At 44.0% G+C, this 21,127-nt stretch overlaps 1 protein-coding gene across 2 annotated transcripts in view; it reads left to right on the plus strand.

The window, feature by feature from the left end:
• Window positions 1-12,838: 12,838 nt before the first annotated feature.
• The window catches only part of asph (aspartate beta-hydroxylase), a 36,369-nt gene continuing 28,080 nt past the window's right edge, over window positions 12,839-21,127 (plus strand). Inside the window, exon 1 of one of the 2 annotated variants that reach the window (XM_084057815.1) lies at window positions 12,839-13,035. In XM_084057815.1, the coding sequence (XP_083913941.1) occupies window positions 12,993-13,035 (43 nt within the window). In that variant the 5' untranslated portion in view covers window positions 12,839-12,992. Of the gene's footprint in view, window positions 13,036-20,123; window positions 20,273-21,127 lie in introns of those variants that run through there. The other variant, XM_084057817.1, reaches the window with a different exon arrangement.

A 21,127-nucleotide genomic window follows, 5' to 3' on the forward strand; every position in this document is an offset into this window, starting at 1 on the left:
TTTGAAAATAGCAGATCTACAAGCTCACAATGCGTCGCATTGTAGATGAATATAGAGCGGTTACTGTATATGTTTTGTAATAATAATCAAAATCTACTAAGTAACTAGTTTTCAAATAATTATAGTGGAGTAAAAGTACAATATTTGCCTCTGAGATGTAGTGGAGTAGAAGTAAAAGTATTGAAAATTGGAAATACTCCAGTAAAGTAAAAAATACCTCAAAATTGTACAGTACCTGAGTAAATGTACTTGGTTACTTTCCACCACTGCCTGTATGCTATTTTTTTTTTACTACATCTGAGAAAAAACATCTTCACAAATGGACATTTTTATTTATGTTATGGAATTATGTGTAATGTTTATCCAGAGGATCTTGGACAGCCAATGGGGGCTACTGGCTGGGAATAAAATACTCAAGTGTAAATCATGCATTCTAAAGGAAGTAAAAACAAAGACTAGAAGTGGGAGACAGTCATGTGTAAGATGAACAGACTGGAGGTGTTAATGAAGCCTCTGTTGGTTAAACAACGGTCAGATTATTGTCACAGCCAGCTTGGTGTAAGGTTTTCTGACAGTGATACTCTGATCATTAGTTACATTTGTTATCATTCATTATCTACACAGACCCTCAAGCCACCAGAGGCATGAAAGAGGAGGCCAACTCAATCCCAAAGAAGAAGAATTCATTGTTAAACAATTAGCCTATTCTGCTTCCCCTTTTGTCTTTATGTTGCTGTCTGTTTATTACCAAATAGCCATCAAACCAGTTACAATAGCAATATTTAGCACCAGATATTACTGTACTTAAGTGACACCTTGTGGTTGAATTAAAGAATATCATCATTCTGCATGCAGCAGTTAGCACCCTAGATGGTCTAAAAATCGCCTTGCAATTGCAGGGAGAGACTAACGCATTGCTAAATTCATCATATACAAAAGGGTGACATAAACAAAAACCTGTATAAATGAGTGGACCTTATGGAAATAATCTGTTTCCATAAGGTGGACTGCATGATACAATTAAGCAATTAACATCTGACCATGCTTTGTGGCATGTACAAAAAAAAGTCAAAAATGCTGAGCAGGCCCAATTGACCTCGATTTTGGATTAAGATGAGAGGAGAAAAAGATCTAAGTGACTATGAAAGAGAGTTCATTATTGTGGCACGGGTGGCAGGAGCTTCAGTCACAAAGAATGTCCAAGTGGCTAGTGTTTCAATAGGAACAGTGCCAAAATCAACACCTTTCTAGATCTATGGGATTGGGAGCGACATTTGTAATTATGGTTGGAAATTGAATGAGCATGATCTGCTCGAGCATTAATGCCATGTGTAAAATAGAGTCAATGAACCTTCATCAAGATCCCGCGGGATCACGTGAGATCCTGCGAGATCACGTGAGACCCCGCGAGATCACGTGAGACTCCGCGAGATCTCAGAGACTCAATACAGGAAGAGACTGTCACAGAAAACGTCCTCATTGCTAAAATGCAGACCTACCATCCTTCTGAAAGAGAATATTGTCTGTTGTCTATAATTTAGTTTAGTTCCAGTTTAGAATGCAGTGGGTTACATGTGTGCGTTATTGAACTAAAAGTAAGTGCCTTTCATGCTGTTAAGTTGAGATTTAACAAGTTACAGTGATGTATATGCAATTGTTATTTAGCTAACAATAGGTGAATTCCTTTCTGTGCTGTAATGTTTACAACAGCTAATACAAGCAGAGTTGTAGCCTGAATGTTTTGTGATATCCACAAGTTGTATTATTCAGTAGTGTGAGCTGTTAAGTAAGCTTTACATTGTGTTTCACAATATGGCAGCTCCCATTCTTACAATGTGCCTATTGGAAATGTTACTGTTTAATATGCATTTATTTACCAGCAGTAATGTTAGCTATGGTTAACGGTATACTGTATGCTGTTCTTCATTTGTTTATTAAGTTATTGATTTATTGTGATAAGCACTGATGTTATTTTTTCTATTTTGTGCTTCCCATTTAGACCACATATCTACCCCCACTCTATCTTCAATAAATCTGGCTAAAGGCCAAAGACTTACTCTGTGTGTTCTTACAAACACCTGTGGTGATGACCACCCTACCTGAACCACCCTAGCCAGAAGCTAAGTCAGCTACAAATGGTCCTTCGAGCACCGGATAAGGGTCGTTACCATGGAAACAGAGAACAGTCCCACCGTCCCAGCACACCCAGCCAGCCCTCCCCCGAGGACCCCCAATCGCAGAACAACTCAAAGGCCCGCCCATTTCAAAGACTTTGTCGTTAATTATGGAACCAGGTCAGCTCCAGCTTCACCCAGACGTGATGTAAGTCCGTCAAGCAGCCACGCATCAACGACACACTACCAGGATCAGTCAAATCCATCCAGTAGCCTCATGCTGCAGATCGTTGAGACTGCTAGACTGCAGAGCGAGACAGCAAGACGCCAGACAGAGCTCCTCGAGCAAGTCCTGTTCAGGTCCTCAGCCCCGGCCTCCAGAGCCTCCTCCAGAGCGTCATCCCGGTACTCGTCACCTCGGGCCCCTTCTCTGAAATCAGCGGGGAGGGTACAGCCGAGCCCCGACGTACGCCATCATGCGCTTCATTTCAGAGCTACTGAGAGACCAACAGAGAACCCCTCCTCGCCTGTCATGGCTGAGCTGCCTTGTTCCCAGCCAAACGCCCGAAACCTCCCTGTCTATTTTTCACCTCCACAAGTGAGTCGAGCATCATCCCTGCATGAATACCCGAACTATATGCTCAGTGATACTCCACCCCACACCAACGTGTCCACCGGCTTCATGCAGCTGCATCCACTTCCACAGAGCATCGACCAATGTCTGCATCCCGAAGCAACCTGTCACACGGCGACCGCACATGGAGAAAGAGATGTGCAAGCCCATCAGCAATACCATCACCAGGCGACACAAGCCCAGATACACCATTATCAACTACCACCATCTGACCCTCCTCCACCCTCCAAGCCCAACCCTCTTCCAGAATCCACGCTCCAACCTGACGCTCCAGGTTATGTCCCCTTCCACGCTTACCACAATGTGGAGGGCCCAACATTCCCCGACTTTACAAAGGAAGACCGGGCACAGTATGTGGAGCTCAGAATGTCACTGAATAATCTCCTCCATGAAAGGCAGTCTGAGCAGTACAAGTACTCACTCCTCTTGAAACATGTGAAAGTCCCAAATGCCCACAGACTCGTCCTCGCTCATGCTGAGTCATCCCAGCCCTACACCAATGCTCTACAGGCACTGGACAGAAGGTACGGGCGACCCTACCAATTCGTCCTGAAGGAAATTGAGGTACTGGAGAACCTGCCCACAATCCGTGCAGGAGACGAACGTGCCTTTGATGAATTCTCCCTCCGAGTGCAGGCCCTTGTAGGCATGTTGAAAGCCCTCAAAGCTGATGGTAAAGAAGAGCTGTACAGTGGCTCAAACGTTAAGCGCCTACTGAACAGGTTACCCCGAGACCAACAGCAACAATTCAGAAGACAACACAACCAGAATGAGCCTACGTCAGGCAAAACATCACTCATAGAGCTTGCAGACTGGCTACAGTCCGAATCCGAATGCATGGAGTTCGACCCAACAGACCCCCTCGATAAGAAAGACCAGAGACATGACCAGAAACCAGCACATCGTTTCCAGAGCAGAGCAACCACCATCATGCATGGAGGGGTGCAGGCCCCCCCAACATCACCACCTGACTCACCAAAGGGGCGGAGCAAAGGAAAGGTGTTCTGCCCGTACTGTAATAGCACCACTCATTACCTCAGCCAGTGCACAGACTTTGCATCCCTCAACAAAGACCAGGCCGTCGACTGGATCAAAACAAACAAACGGTGCTGGAGGTGCGCCAGAGAACACCTGGCCAAGGAGTGCGACCTAAAGAAACCATGCCGTATCTGTAATGGGAAGCACCTTTCACCACTACATGATGTCAACCAGCGGAGCAATGAGAGAAGCGGTGAAAGACAACAGGACAACACTGACGAAAGACAACAGGAAGAAGCTGCAGTGTACAACGCCAACTCAGAGACACTATATCTAGATCAACCGCGCTGTGGTGGCAGAGTGTTCCTGAAAATCGTCCAAGTCAACCTTCACTACAAGGAGAGGATGTTCGAGACTCACGCAATCCTAGACGACGGTTCAGAGCGAACCATCCTGCTCACCCCCGCCGCCCAGCACCTAGGACTGAACGGAAAGTCAGAGGACCTGAAACTGCGGACTGTACATCAAGAGATTAAGACATTGCGCGGTGCCTCAGTGTCTTTCGCTATATCGTCAGTGAGTCAGCCACACCAAAGATTCCCTATCCAAGGCGCCTTCACTGCCGACCAGCTGGGCTTGGCAGAATATACTTACCCTGTGTCCGCACTACAAGAGAAATATGGCCACCTCCAAGGACTACCACTACCTCCTCTCCACAAGGCATGCCCCATGCTGCTCATCGGGTCAGACCACCTAGACCTCATAGTCCCAGTCGAGCCTGTTCGTCTGGGCCCACCTGGAGGTCCTGCAGCAGTAAAAACCCAACTTGGCTGGACCCTACAAGGCCCATCCAAACACCTTCAAGACCAGCTTCCAGCCTCCCAATGCCTATTCACCTCGGTTAGTTCCACAACTACAGATCTGTATCGCCATGTGGAAAAGCTCTGGCAGCTGGACACCCTGCCCTTCCGCTGCGAAAGGGAGGTAACCAGATCACGACAAGATCACGAAGCAGTCAACACGTTGGAGGAGAAAACAATAAGAGTGGATGTTGAGGGAACACAGAGATATGCCACGCCGCTCTTGCGCATTAAGGAAATGCCTAAGTTACAGGCTCCCAAGGAGGCAGTGACAGCCTGTCTTCGTAGCACAGAGCGCCGACTGGCCAAAGACCCACAGCTAGCGGCCACCTATAATGAGGAGATTCGGAAACTGGAGAAGGCAGGTTACATAATCAGGCTCTCCCCTCACGAAATCAAGCAGGCAGAAGAGTCGTGGTACATCCCCCACCACATGGTGTCCCACAACAGCAAAAACAGAGTCGTTTTCAACTGCTCCTTTACCTACAAGGGCGACAACCTCAACAATCTCCTGCTTCCGGGACCCACCTTAGGATCCTCACTCCTAGGGGTCCTCCTCCGGTTCAGAGAAAATCGTGTGGCAATCAGTGGAGACATAAAAAGTATGTTTCACCAGGTCCGCCTTCTGACCAAGGACAGGCCGCTCCTGAGGTTCTTATGGCGAGACCTGAAGTCAGAGAACCCACCAGAGGTCTACGAGTGGCAAGTCCTCCCATTCGGTACCGCATGTAGCCCTTGCTGTGCTACGTTTGCCCTTCAGAGACATGTCCTCAACCACAGTGAACCTGGAGATGACGTTCGCCATGCAGTTGAAAGGTCTTTTTATGTCGACAACTGTCTGCTGAGCACAACTGCTGAAGATAAAGCCCAACACCTAGTGGATAAGTTGAGGGAGATACTGGCCCTGGGTGGGTTCGAAATAAGACAGTGGGCAAGCAATGAGACCTCAGTCGTCAACCACCTCCCCAAAGAGGCGAGATCAGAGAGTACAGAGCTGGGGATTTCAGAGTCACAAGTAGAACCTCAAGAACATGCCCTCGGATTGACCTGGCACTGCTCCTCTGACACTCTACATTACAGACATCGCCCAGTCCCTTACGGTGAAGTAACCATGCGCAACATTTACCGCACCCTGGCAAGCCAGTATGACCCTCTTGGTTATATACTCCCTTTCACCACCCGAGCCAAGGTCTTGGTCCAACACCTCTGGGCCAAAGAGAGAGAGTGGGATGACCCTCTCTTACCATCAGATCTCCTGCAGAGATGGAAGGCCTGGGAAGAGGAGTTGCAGCACCTTCCACAGATCAGTCTACCCCGGTGTTACATGACCCCTGACATGCATGACCCTGAGGAGAGCAGAGAACTGCACATATTCTGCGACGCGTCAGAGGAGGCCTATGGGTCAGTGGCCTATCTCCGTACAGACAATGGGAGAGGAAATGTACAGGTGGCCTTTGTACTGGCAAGATCTCGCGTGGCTCCAAAGCGTCAGCTCTCCATGCCAAGATTGGAGCTAAGCGCCGCTCTTACTGGAGCTCAGCTCTGCCAACTACTCCACAAAGAGCTCACATTGAGAATCACTAACACCATCCTGTGGACAGACTCCACCACTGTACTTGCCTGGCTGCAGTCAGAGTCATGTAAATACAAGGTCTTCGTGGGGACACGGGTCGCAGAGATCCAGGAACTCACGGATGGCCAAACCTGGAGGTACGTAGATACTGCCAAGAATCCTGCCGATGACGTGACACGTGGCAAGACCCTCATGGAGTTATCAGAGCCTAACAGATGGTGTCAGGGCCCACAGTTCCTGTACTTAGGCCCAGAAGCCTGGCCCGTGCTGCCTACCACAGAAACATCGGAAGACCCAGCCGAACTCCGAAAGCCTAAGTTCTGCGGACTGACCAAAGTCGTTCCCCTCATGGTCGACGTCACACATCACTCAACCTTCGAGTCCTTGATGGAGGCTACCTGCAGACCTGGAGACGGGGCGGCCGACCAAGCAGCCAATCCCACTGCCTTAGACTACCAGACAGCAGAAACCAACATACTGCAACAAGCGCAGATGGACAGTTTTGAGGAGGAGTACCAGGCTCTCAAGGCAGGCAAGCCCATCTCACCAAGCAGTCGCCTAATCATGCTGTCTCCAGAGTACGACCCCAGCACAGGACTCATCCGTGTTGGGGGGCGACTTCGTCGTGCGGAAGGCCTCAGCAACGAAGTACAGCACCCGATAGTCCTCGACCCAAAGCATGCAGTTACGCCACTATTAGTAAAGCAGTATGATGTCAAGCTGTGCCACCCCGGCCCAGAGAGGGTCTTCGCTGAGATCCGACGACGCTTCTGGATCCTGAGGGGCCGGGAAGCAGTACGTAAACATCAACGTCTCTGCCCAGAGTGCCAGAAGTGGAGGGCCAAACCAAAGGTACCCAAGATGGCTGATCTTCCTCCAGCACGGCTCAGACTCCTGAAGCCAGCCTTCTACTCCACCGGAGTAGATTGTTTTGGCCCATTCCTAGTCAAGAGAGGGCGGGGCACTGAAAAAAGATGGGGAGTGATCTTTAAGTGTATGACGACCCGCTGTGTGCACCTAGATCTCCTCTCCTCAATGGACAGCGACTCGTTCCTGATGGCCTTGAGGCGCTTTGTGGCGAGACGTGGTACCCCCTTCGAAATTTTATCCGACCAGGGGACAAATTTTAGAGGAGGAGCCAGAGAGCTACGGGAGAGCTTCACAGCCATGAGCCCTACCCTCCAAGCAGAGCTGGCAAAGCAGAAGATCCAGTTCAAGTACAACCCTCCCAACTCACCGCACTTTGGAGGTACATGGGAACGGGAGATCCGCTCCATTAAAGCTGCACTCAATGCCACAGTTGGTGTCCAGATACTCACCGAAGAAGTCCTTGGGACCGTACTGACAGAGGTAGAGGGCATTCTAAATGCCAAGCCACTGGGCTACGTCTCATCTGATGTATCCGACCCTGATCCTGTCACCCCCAACTACCTTCTGATGGGGCGGCCTGACTCTTCACTACCTCAGGTGGTCTACCCCGAGTCAGAAATCTTGAGCCGAAGGAGATGGCGACATAGCCAAGTACTGGCGGACCAGTTTTGGAGCCACTTCATAAAGAGGTACCTCCCCACTCTGCAGCCACGCCAGAAGTGGCAACGTGATGCAGAAGAGCTTACACCCGACGCTGTGGTCATGATCATCGACCATCAACTTCCCAGAGCTCGCTGGCCAGTAGGCAAAGTGAAAGATGTCCACATCAGCGTAGACGGTCACATTCGATCAGCAGACATCCAAGTTAAAGACAAAGTCTACCACCGAGCAGTGGCCCGCCTAATCAAGCTCCCAGCGATCCCTGAGGGCGACCATGACTCTGCACCTCCTACCGAATGTCCATAGCCTCTACAAGATGTACTTTCACATAGCGAAAGTAGGGGCGGCTGTAAAATAGAGTCAATGAACCTTCATCAAGATCCCGCGGGATCACGTGAGATCCCGCGAGATCACGTGAGACCCCGCGAGATCACGTGAGACTCCGCGAGATCTCAGAGACTCAATACAGGAAGAGACTGTCACAGAAAACGTCCTCATTGCTAAAATGCAGACCTACCATCCTTCTGAAAGAGAATATTGTCTGTTGTCTATAATTTAGTTTAGTTCCAGTTTAGAATGCAGTGGGTTACATGTGTGCGTTATTGAACTAAAAGTAAGTGCCTTTCATGCTGTTAAGTTGAGATTTAACAAGTTACAGTGATGTATATGCAATTGTTATTTAGCTAACAATAGGTGAATTCCTTTCTGTGCTGTAATGTTTACAACAGCTAATACAAGCAGAGTTGTAGCCTGAATGTTTTGTGATATCCACAAGTTGTATTATTCAGTAGTGTGAGCTGTTAAGTAAGCTTTACATTGTGTTTCACAATATGGCAGCTCCCATTCTTACAATGTGCCTATTGGAAATGTTACTGTTTAATATGCATTTATTTACCAGCAGTAATGTTAGCTATGGTTAACGGTATACTGTATGCTGTTCTTCATTTGTTTATTAAGTTATTGATTTATTGTGATAAGCACTGATGTTATTTTTTCTATTTTGTGCTTCCCATTTAGACCACATATCTACCCCCACTCTATCTTCAATAAATCTGGCTAAAGGCCAAAGACTTACTCTGTGTGTTCTTACAAACACCTGTGGTGATGACCACCCTACCTGAACCACCCTAGCCAGAAGCTAAGTCAGCTACACCATGTGCAGGTAAAAACAACTTCCTCAGGTGACTGAGAATGTCAGTGCAGGACATCACCAGAGACTGTCAGCAAGAACAGTCCATTGACAACTACTTATAAGGGATGTTATAGTAGGGTTGCAGTGCATTAACCCCTCATTACAAACACTAATGCACACTTGATAGTCCAGTGGTGCAAAAAAAACAAACATAGACACTGATCTACTGAGGTGGAAAACATTAATTTGGTCAGATGAGTCATCATTCATTATTCATCCACAAGTGGGTGTCTGGGTGAGTGCATGTGTGTAGCCTACACCAAGAGAACAGTCCTGGCCTGAATGGTTGAGCCCTAATGAGGGAGTCCATTGGCTCTGGGGGGTTTCCTGGCATGGTTCTGGTCCACTTGTTCCCTTTGATACCATGCATACCAAGTTCTGTAGTATTGGTTCAGTATCTGCGACAGTAAACGTGCCTGTCATAACCAGCAGAGGGAGACATATAATATTAAAAAAAGTATAGATCTTTTTGGGTGGGCACACATCAGCCATTCAAATGTATGATCAGAACACAGCACATTCCATCCAAATGATTTTATCATTGCTTTTAGTGCCCCTATCTCTCTGTCTCTCTGTCTCTCTCTCACTCACACACACGCACGCACGCACGCACGCACGCACGCACGCACGCACGCACGCACGCACGCACGCACGCACGCACGCACGCACGCACGCACACACACACACACACACACACACACACACACACACACACACACACACACACACACACACACACACACACACACACACACACACACACACACACACACACTCTCTAACAGCTAGGGGGATTAAGTCAATTCAAAGTCTTGTTTATCTTGGATCCTGTTGTCATCTTAATCATCCATCCAGCCATACATACAGTATGTGAGAACTACTGTCCTACCCCCTAGCTATCTCTCTCTCTCTCTCTCTCTCTCACACACACACACACACACACACACACACACACACACACACACACACACACACACACACACACACACACACACACACACACACAGAGAGAGAGAGAGCCTGCAGCTCTATTGTCTGAGTATGGGATGTGTTTATATAAGAAGAGCGCCAAATGTTTGCAATTGCTGCCCTCTGTGACATTCAGGCAGTGTGTGTGTGTGTGTGTGTGTGTGTGTGTGTGTGTGTGTGTGTCTCTCTCTGTGTGTGATTGTGAAAGGGCCGGAGAGTGGAACTGTCTGCAAAATATGGATATTGAATCACCTCACCATTGATCATTATCTCTGGGTCCTCCCCCCAACCAGTGGTGGTGGTGCATGACCTTGTAAACGCGTAACACACTGCACATATGTCAGGTTTCCATGCACTGAGGCCCTAATAGATAAGGCCTATACCTCAGGGCAGGTTTCACAAGGCTTACTTTAACATAGATGCTACTTTGTACAATATGTTCCCACCGTTGTTTAAAAGAGTTTCTCACATTCTATCCCCAAAAACAACTGGAGGCAGCCGTGTGGAGGCTTTAAAAAAATATTTATATATATAATGAAGGAAACAAACATTTTCATATCATATGAATCAGTGAATATCTGAGTGTATTGTTTGGGTTGCTTCTCTTGATTGCAGGTTGACTTTACATCTGTTCAGTTGTCAGTGTATGTATATATGTTTTATTTTCATGTCTTCTCATAAGACCCATTCCTTACAGGATTATAAGACGCCAAAAACATAAATTCTCTTCCTGGAAACAAAAAATTATAAAATAAATTATACATCACATGTATGTTTATTTAACGACTCACCTTTCAAGTATTTTGTGTTTTGTGGGAGGTAGGGGGAGATGAAATGATAGATGGAAGCTCTGTCGTGCTAATGGTACAGAACCACCTGGTCAGTAGAACCCCGGGATAGCAAGCTTGTCAGGAAATCACTTGCACGTTGTTTGAATTTGATGTTAAGCAGACTGGTGTGAAAATACTTAAGACTTCAGCTCAGTGAATGAATGACTTTGACACCCCAAATCATTGACCAGCTGGTTTCAGTTCAGTTCACTGGTTCAAGCCTTTTCAGCCTAGGGTTCAATTCAATCATTACCCTATACAATAATAATCATCATTATTTAGATATCATGTTCCAATAAAAAGCAAGTCCTTAAGATAACCTGTTGAAGGTCTAACAGACCGAAACGTTGTTGTATTCCCATTAAATCACTCTGGATTAAGAGCGTCTGCTAAATGCCTAAACTGTAAATCTTTTTATTTATTTATTTGAAGACAGTGTGCGTTTTTCTTTCAATATATCAATATATTTTATGTGCCAAAATAAAGCTAAAAAACAAAAAACAACTATTTAAAAAAAAAAAAAAAGATCCACAGTTATAAAATAGTTGTAAAATATTGGTTCCTGTGTAATGCCCAAGACAAATCACATATTTTGTCCATCATGTAGGCTACGTGGTTGAGGGTGAACATTGACCATGGCAACTTAAGGATGATGTGGCCCTAGAAGCAACTCATTCTGAGTAGAACTAGAAACAGTTTTTTTTGGGGTGGGGGAGTGGCAACCATGTGTTACAGCTCCAAAATATCACACCGTATGTTAGTACTGTTACTGTACATGAAGTAGTTTCTATGTAGAAATACAGCCATAGCATATTTGTATTGATTCATAAATATATATTTTTCATATTTTAAAGTGTAAGTGCTACTTGCTAACAGAGGTGTAAAGTAACTAGGTACATTTACTCAAGTACTGTACTTAAGTACAATTTTGAGGTATTTTTTACTTTACTGGAGTATTTCTAATTTTCAGTACTTTTACTTCTACTCCACTACATCTCAAAGGCAAATATTATATTTTTACTCCACTACTAGTTACTTTATAGATTTTGATTATTATTACAAAACATACATTAACAACTCCAGCCCTATATACATTTCTGCCTTTTGAAAATAGCATATCCACAAGCCCACAATGCATAGCGGTGTGAGCTTGCTGATCTGCTATTTTCAAAAGATTTTTATACATATGAAAACTTGCGAAATGGGACATTCTGCATGCAGAATCTACTTTTGGTACTTTAAATACATTTTGATACCAATACTTTTGTACTTTTACTCAAGTAAATTTTGAATTCCGGACTTTTACGTTTAACAGAGTATTTCTACATTGCAGTATTGATACTTTAATTCAAGTACAAAATGTGAGTAGCCTACTTCTTCATCACTGCTTGCTAAAAAACAGAGAAAAACACCAGTCTTTTGTCTTTGAAAATTCAACAGCTTAGTAATGCCGCTGCGCATGCGCGAAGACACGGACAATGCCTGATGAGGAGGTGCATACTTGTCTGAAGGATACAATTAAATATTTAATAGATAGTGTGGCACAAACTATGCATTGCACACACACCTTTTGAACCGTGACGAACAATTGCACGGTGCTTTTGGCAGTAATATGCGAGTTAAATAGGCAAAAGCGAGTCGGAGATTACCGACTGTTATGCAATATATTCAACCTCAGTCCTCTCCAATAAACCAATAAACATCTCACCACATCTCGCGATGCTAGAGTTGTCACTATCTGTCCATGGCCAAGCTGCAAAGTATTACAAACCTCATCCTAATTAGAGACTCCCCACAACGATTGAGCTGCAATGAATATTAGGTACAGTCATAGGTTCACTAGTCGAGGGTTTATTGTTTAATTTGCTATATAAAACATGTTCCGAGTTCTGGCGTTATCTTGAATTGGAGAACGTAGCAACGCGATAGCAGCAGCAGCTAGCGTGAATCTACCATCTTTGCCACGTTCCAGAGAGCCAGGGGGCGTGGCCTGGAGGGGGCGGGTCTAAACCCAAGGCTAGCCACACGATTGAATAAGCCAGTGAGATCTCCCATCCTATTGGTCCGGGATTACTCGTCTCTCCGCCCACTTTAGCGCAGCGGGCCGGACATTGGCGGAGAGCGCTGCCAACCAAAGACCGGACAGAGTTGCTATGGACTTGGCTTTTATGAGGCAGGAGGGGAGATTTTGATTTGTACCAACCAACCGGACCGCCTTCGTACTGCTAGAAATACTCATTCCAGGTCGAAACATTTCCCTTTCTACGCTCCTCGCAGGCTCCAAACACACTACAGCACCGCCGATACGCAGCATGGCTCCGAGGAAAAACCCCAGAACCCACGTAAAAGCCAAAGGTGCGTAGTTTCTTTTGTTATTATTGTCCCCCCTGCTAGCAGCAGATGCACTGCAACCTCCATTCACTCAACTGAAGGCCTTTTCAAAGTTAATCGAGCGTCAAGCTGCTGTTATTTCATTCAAAGCCCCCAACAACAGGCCCGAGCGTTACTTGGCTTTATAGAATGATGTTTACATGTACTGCATAGTCTAGACTACATTGGCCTTCGAAATTCTTACGTTTGACCAGCGCTGCTGTTTGCAAAGCATGCGGATATTTAAACCACTTATATTGTGCCTTGATTCCTTGTTCCGGCGCCACTTCCACTGCTCTTCACGTTGCATAACGACTATACTTTTCTGTTGACTATTACGCTGCGCTTGCAAAGCGTTTAAGTTACTTTTATTAGGTTTGTTGTTATTTATTTTTGGTGGTGTTTGTTGGAAATTCCAAAGCACACAGCCATGGTTTCTTTGTGAACGTAGTTAGTAGCTGTGTCTGTTTAACAGCCGATTGTCATTGGGGGGCATTACATGTTTACACTTGCATCTGTTGTTACGCACGCCTGGCTGCATACAAAGTGTCCGGGTAGGGTTGCCCCTGGCGACTCCGGGGCCCCGGAGCGCACGGGCCCCGGCTGTTGGACCGGTTCACTGTCAAGCTCTTTGGCCCGAGAAGAAGCGCCAGCGGCGGTGCAGCACAGACAGCAGCACCGACGAGTGTTGTAAGGCCTGCAGCTTAGCTTATCCTGCTAGGGACGATTATCAGTTGAGTTGAGGTTGTGAGCGTTTTTGCGCTGACGCAGACATCAAGGCTGAGTGTATGTGGATCCAGGATGGATCTCTCGCCTTGGGACATGCACGCTACTACCCTACCCCCCCCCCCCCCATTCACATCACCCCTCCCACTACTCTTTAGCCTAGTCACTATTCCAAATGCTCACGTGTCATTGAGAGAGAGGAGTACTGGAAGGGGGGTTACACATACGTGGCTCCTGGGGGGGTCGCCGTTCCTTTCACCCACTAGGGAGGGTCCCCCGTCCCCCCCACCACCCCCCGCTCACTTACAGTTGGCCGTATATTTTGTATAATAATGATGATGATGATGATGATGGTGGCGATACCCGTAGTAAGTAGATGAGACGATGAGCTGTGAAGGCGAGCTAGCTAGACTGCACTGAAGTGTGAACTTTGTCCATAGTAGGATAGAATACACTGACTGACGTCATCACCAAAGAAGGTTTTTGTGGAACTTCTTATAAATAAGCTCTCAATTATTTTATGAAGGTCGATGTATAATGATCATGATCGATGTATTGCATTTTGCGGCCACTTAAAGTTTCTCCACTGGAACATCATCACAGTTCTGTTGGTTTTCTATTAGTGCAGAGATGTAAACGTCACCCCTAAACTTCTACCGTCTCCCCCACTCACTCCACCCCACACACTAGTGACACGTGGCTAACTGGCTATGCATAGGCGCAGATCAGCCCAGTTCCAGGCTATATGTTGATGGTAAATAAATGTTGAGGGGGGAAGGTTGCACGGGTACTCTGTGTTCTATGCACACAGCGGTACAAAATGCACCCTCCCCCCTTCCGTGTGTACACAATGCATTATATTATTAGAAAGGGCAACTTTTAATGGTGCTTATTGCTACGTTTCTTACTTTGAAAAGCTCATTATCTGGTGTGATTACTATTATTGTCCGAGTCTATGTCAACATTGGCTATTGAACTTGAAGTAGTTGTGTGTCGTAAGTAGACTATTGGGTGCGCACGTGGATCCGAGTCACCGCTCCAACATTTTGTGAGCGCACTCAGAAAGCCGCCGATATATATATATAGTTTTTAAAAAGCCACGGGGTTTGTTCTTGACGCTAATGATTGCGTTATTAGCTCGGGGGGTGTTTTTGACTGTGTTTTGGCAGATCACACGGTGGTTTCACAGTAGGAAAGGCTCAGGGAACAAAATGTTCAGCTCTTATTGTACTTTTCACTTCTATGACCCCGCCCCCTACATATCCTATGGAAGGCTAGAGTTATTCATTGCTAGTAGTGCACCCCTACACACACGTGTGTCATTTCTCTCTTTCTCTCTCTCTCTCCCTTTCCTGTTGCTCTCTCTGCAAAGCATCAAGATATTTAGTTTCCAACTCTTGAACATATTGAGCGATGTCGTGTCTGTGTAACATTACTGACCACAGGTCTATGTTATTGTCTTCTTGTGGCTACAGGCAATTTACAAAGAAATAAGAGATACCATCAGGGTTAGGGTTACGCTACAGTGTTGGGGTTAAGATGAGATCAGTGAAAGACTGGATGTTCACATAGTGCAGGCAGCTTTATCACGATTACTATTTTTTATTACGAAGCCAAGCCATGGCATTTTACACAATTTCTGACTCTGAAAGTCCTTGGCTTTCCTCAGGCAGCATATACATTGATTGAAAAGCCAAGAGTTTGTCTTAGTGTGCAATCATTCATCATGGCTTAAAGAGAGCTGTTTTGTTAACAAAAAATTAAGGTAGTTATTTTGCAGGCCATGACGATAATCAAGATATCAGACTTAAGGGTTATGTTTTATCGTAAACCAGAGAAGGGACCTTTGACCTGAATGCATGTTATCTACAACTCTGTGGGCCTAACCTTGCCCTGGTTGTTGCCATAATTTCCATGGTATTTCTGTTATATTAGATATGATCTAGTAGTAGTTAAAGTAGCATGGAAATGGGCATGCCATGTGATATCTTAAAAGCACCATTACCACATTAATTGTTATTGTTACCACATGAATCAATAGTTATTGTTACCAGTCTTATTAGACAGTATGCTGTTCAAAGATCTCCATTGCCAAAGTGTGCCTTATTCCATTAAGGCTTTGTATTTGTATTGTTGTCATTGTGTTGTCTTCCTTGCCTCGTCTGTATATTATTTGACTTAGATTACAGGGTGCATGCTTATCAAATATTTATTTTGGCACAGTCATCATGGGGGGGTTGTTGGCAAGTAATTTAAACACACTGAATTGCACAAGAGTTGTTCTAAACGCATCATTGGAAGTTAAGAAGCTATTTATCTTGGAAGCTTTTTTGATCTATTGGATAAAGTGATTGAGTTACATAATTCAGTGGTAATGAGTTTGAGTGTATAAATGAACTCGTACTCTCAGAGTTGAATTTACGCTCCGGACTTTACTGTGTACAGTTCATCATTACTGATAAGGTGTTGGCAATGGGAAGTCTTTGGGATTGGTATTCCTTTCAGTGTTTGTAGCCCTTTCTCTTTAATGTCACACCAGAATGTTTAGTAATTGCATCTGTCTGCACCATATCCATAATCCACCTGTGTTATTGATCGTGGACGGTTTTCCGTCATATTTCTTAATGCTGATATTAATGGCTATAACCAGCAATCTATTTGTCATAATGTTCCCATGAACCCATCAACAATGTTTCTGTTCTATTTGTCATTGTTATTATTAGTATACTTGCTAACTATTATCATTTGCTCATATTGCATTTGGATGATTGCTTTTATTGTCAAGTAAAGCTTTCTTATTTTCCATATCATGTTATTTGACTCCTTCAGGCATCCTCTCCCTCCTTGCTGAAGTCCACAGAACTAAAGGGGTAACAGCCTTGCCTGTCCTGCAGTCTGTGCTACCTGGTTGCATGTGTGTGGTGAACTAAACCCTATTGCCCGAAATGCAACCATGCACCTTCAGGAGTTCATGTATATAGTATGTATGTACTGTACATACATAGGGTTCTAGGGGTGTAACAAAGATTCCATTGCTGTTCTTCAGGTTTTTTAACCACTTAGTAAGCCCTTTTCTACTTAAAAAAAAAAATGGTTACAAATGTAGCCAATTGCCCAAAATAGGTGGAAGTCAAATGTTTTGGTTAAAACAAAAAGTGTATTGTTTAAAAGTTAAAGCTCTAAAATCTATATTGTGATAATTATTGCTATAATAGTGTTTGTTCAATAACAGGGGTCTCCCTGTCTATCCAGCTCAATTCGGGTTGGTTGCCAATTTCATCCAATCAGAAGAGTACCCATTATCAGCTTCAGTTTTATAGTGTTCCAATTGCTAATTTCTTTGTGTCATCAGTTCCAATTTACTTGTTTATCCTGTATGACTTCTCTCTCCTGATTGGATGAAATTAGTATCCCGACCTGAAAATGTATTTCAGTTTTCTAAAGAGCTGGAGAGAGACCATGTCTCCTAACACTCATTTTTATTATTTTAAAGGTATAGTATTTAACTTTGCCCTGTGTTTACAAAACAAAACAAATAAATGTCCCTCTACCAGCAGTTATCGGCCACTGGAGTAGTGTGGTGGCGTTTACCTGCAGAAATACACTGCCCTCTCCCTGTATTTTGGTGTTTTCACTGTTTGTTTTGGTAACCTAAAAACATCCCGTCTACCAAAAAAAAAATGGGAAAAACATTTATGTTGTGTTTTTTTTTTTTTTGTAAACACAGGGTAAAGTTAAATACTATGCCTTTAAATATCACTTACTGCACCTTAAATGTCAATGCATTATTCAAGGCATCATGACATCTAAACATGTGCGATTTGATTATTTTAATATGTATAATTAAGTTAAATAATACATTTGTTGAATTTACACATATGATTCATATTAGTAGTATTAGTGATATATAGGCAATACAAATTACACCAAGCTTCAAGTTCTCACCGCATTTATTTTGAAGAACTGGCATGTTTAGTTCAATGTTACTGTCGCCAAAATAATCAATTTTAATCGATGCAGTTGAATTGCCACCAATCGATGCATTTTTGCACCCCTATTGGTTTGTGCATGCATGTGTGATAGGGTTTTGTGTGGCTTGACTGTATACTACAAATTAGTCTACAATAACCTTCCTGCCCATGATGCAAGATTGGGAAAATGCCTCATATCAGTTCTGTTTTAGCCTGAGTTCCCCCCCTGAATGGGGAAAAAAAAGTCAATCCTTAAAGGGTATTTTGCTTTAAAATACTTTTTAGGTCATGTTCACGTCTATTCTGTCTTGTGTGTGCAGCCCAGACAGTTTTTAAGTTGCTTGATTCAAAATTTAGGTCATTGATTTGATCAGACACACCCCCTTCTTTATAAGCCCATTGGACAAACTCTACCATGTTAGACTCAATGAAAACACACTCTTGCTTCTAGTGATTGACATTGTCCTTCTAATGAAGGAGACCCTCATTTTTTTTTTTACTTTTTCCATTTTAAATGTTTAACGCTAGAAAAAGAAAAGTAATTGGAAAAATAAGGTCTCTCATTACCTAGAAGGACAATATCAGTCACCAGAAAAAGCAGGAACATGTTTTCAATGAGTCTTAGCAGGGTTAACTGGAGTTTGAAGTTCAATGGGCTCATGTAGGAGGGGGTGTGCGTCTGATCAAATTAATATGAAATATCTAAACATTGGTTCACTTAACTGTCTGGGGTACACACAAGTAAAAGTAGACGTGAAAGATGATTTAAAGTGAAAACCCCTTTCAAGTAGTTGGGGCCAATTGTCTTTAATAGCCAGGCCCCGGACTGCAGCTATTTTCCACAACCATCATCACAGCACTAAATAAGGATGCTGTATGAACTGAATTCAAGGACAAACTTGCATCTTCTACTCGTGTGATGTGTTGTTAAACTGGTCGTGTCTGCGACTGTGCAGTGTTTGAACTGTCTGTTTACTCAGAAGTTGATCCGTGTTTTGGCATTTAGAATAGTGATATACATTAGCTCTAGAGAAAAACGGTCCTGATGCAACATCATTGAATCCCTTGTCAGCTGATATCTTGACTTATACCCTAAAGGCCTGCAGAAGCAATCTGAAGGAACACATTTGATTTTGAAAGCTGATGAGTCAGAGGTAAAGTTTTCCCATATAGATTGAGCTGACATTTGTAGTAGTCTGCAGAAACTCCCACATTTGGAGGATTGTGGGAGTGGATTGACATTAGGCAGAGTACCCAGAGCAGAGCACTCTAGCAGCCTCTGCTGGGAACTTCACTCTCAGTTCTTATATCTTTCTGTATTGTGATTTAATTAATTGGGAAAACATTTCTGACTGAAGGGATTGCAAATGATTATGCAATTCTAGTCATCAATGTATTGTATCTTGTAGATTTGATTTCCTCCAAACACCAGTCAGTAAAATGCATTGATAAAGGGGAATACCAGTAAAAATGCATTGATAACGGGGAATACCAGTATTTTTATTGTCCACATTGCAGATAGGGGGTTTGGAGAGACAAATCATTACAGTAGGAAGGTTGAAAAATGCTGAACCGGAAGGAATGCACTGCAGCCACCCGTCTGGTGGTCTACTTACTGATTGAACCACAAAAGAAAATAAGAGATTAAGTGTACAGCACCGCGCTATGGAGTGTAGAAGAACTGCAGAGAGGGAGTAGAGCAGAAGAGAGTTCTGTCCAGAGCCTTTCTCTGGAGAATTGAGAGTGGCTTGTGTGATTTGCTATGGTCTGCTCTCTGCTGTGGCATTCCAGGTCATTGTTAACCCCCAATGCCTGGTATTTCTCGCTCTCCGTCTCACTGTTTGCCTCTGTCTTGAGCAACTAACGCAGGCAGAGATCACGGCAGCTATTCCTCACATCTGTATCGATGTGCTGGAAAAGCTGGAAAAGTTAAACCCTCAGCATTTTGCAGGCATAGAGAAGTGAAAACGAAACGGCCTACAACTGTGTGTGCGCGTGCAAACGCACAATGTGCATACACACACACACGGACACACACGGACAGCTTTCAAAGCGGGGGCATTTTGCTGACCCCCAATTTGAAAAGTGACCATCTTGGGTCTGCAGCAGTAGGTAAATGTTTGGGTTGAACATGTACTATAATGGTTATGGATTATTTGTATGTCAGTGGAATACGCCCACTCACCAGTAAAATTAGTTTTGGGGACTTTGGGGGTAGCATATATGTAAATGTGGGCGTGTGTGCACGTGATCAAATCCAGATGGGCAAGTAGTGAGTCTGCTGAAGCAATGGCATTCCTCCACAGCAGCAGCCCTTATATAAGAAGAAGGAGAGCGACTGAACAATGTGTACTGAAGAGGGAGAGAGAGAGGTAGAGAGAGAGGCTTCAGGGAGAGGGAGGGACAAACTGAAAAGTTTCCAGTTACCATTTTTTGAGAAAAGAACATACATTATATTTGAGTGTGATTCAACTGGTGTGCTGCAAGTATGGACCCTACAGCTGAAACGAACGGTACAACAAACGGTATGTGTCTCTGTGTGTGTTTGTATTTTAGTGCAAAGAAACGCGTGTGAATCTTGGAAGTTCTGATAGTTTGAGCATATGAGAGACTGACACACCCACATCAACTTGTACACGTGTACTGTATAGCTAAGCTATTGTGTTCTGTAGGGGGTTTAAAGACCACTATGGGGGTCTCAGTGATGGTATTTTGTATAATCAATGTGTTGTCTTACGTGGATGTGAAGAACATGTCATGATTAGCATAATGCTGATAGATAATGCAGTTTTTCCATAGTACATATGTTATAAATTCCTCCTGGCGTGGAGCAGATTAATTATTTTTGTCAAATGGGTTATTTGAGATTCAAGATACACATGAGGATTTAGGATTACCATGCAAGTATTATAGGAGTCTCCACATTTTCCATTATACAAACATGGATAAACATCTAAAGAAAAACTAAAAGACGGAACAAAGAAAGATCAGATGTATTCTTTTGTTCAGCGCAGGACAACGAACTTGCTATTCCTGTTCATCCCTTTACCCTATATGACAACAAAGAATTCTTTAATAAATTATTAAAGGACCCTCTGTTATATAGGTTAACGGTATCATCATTCGTTCTAAGATTTAAAAGTTTGAGTGTTAAATCTAATTCTAATGAAAAAAGCATAGAATCAAAAGACAGCCTTATTTTCTGATCACCTGCATATAAGGCTGTTATACAAGGTTATACAATGGTTAATTCCATATAACCGTTTGGAACATTACTGATAAATGACACCAGTTACATGACACAGACTTACCTCGCCCATTAAAGTACTTTCTATAATAACGCAATAAACGCATCACATCTGAAGATGCCTCTAGGCTAC

This window comes from Gymnoscopelus microlampas, assembly GCF_963454915.1.
Source record: "Gymnoscopelus microlampas genome assembly, chromosome: 5".
Taxonomy (NCBI): Eukaryota; Metazoa; Chordata; class Actinopteri; order Myctophiformes; family Myctophidae; genus Gymnoscopelus; species Gymnoscopelus microlampas.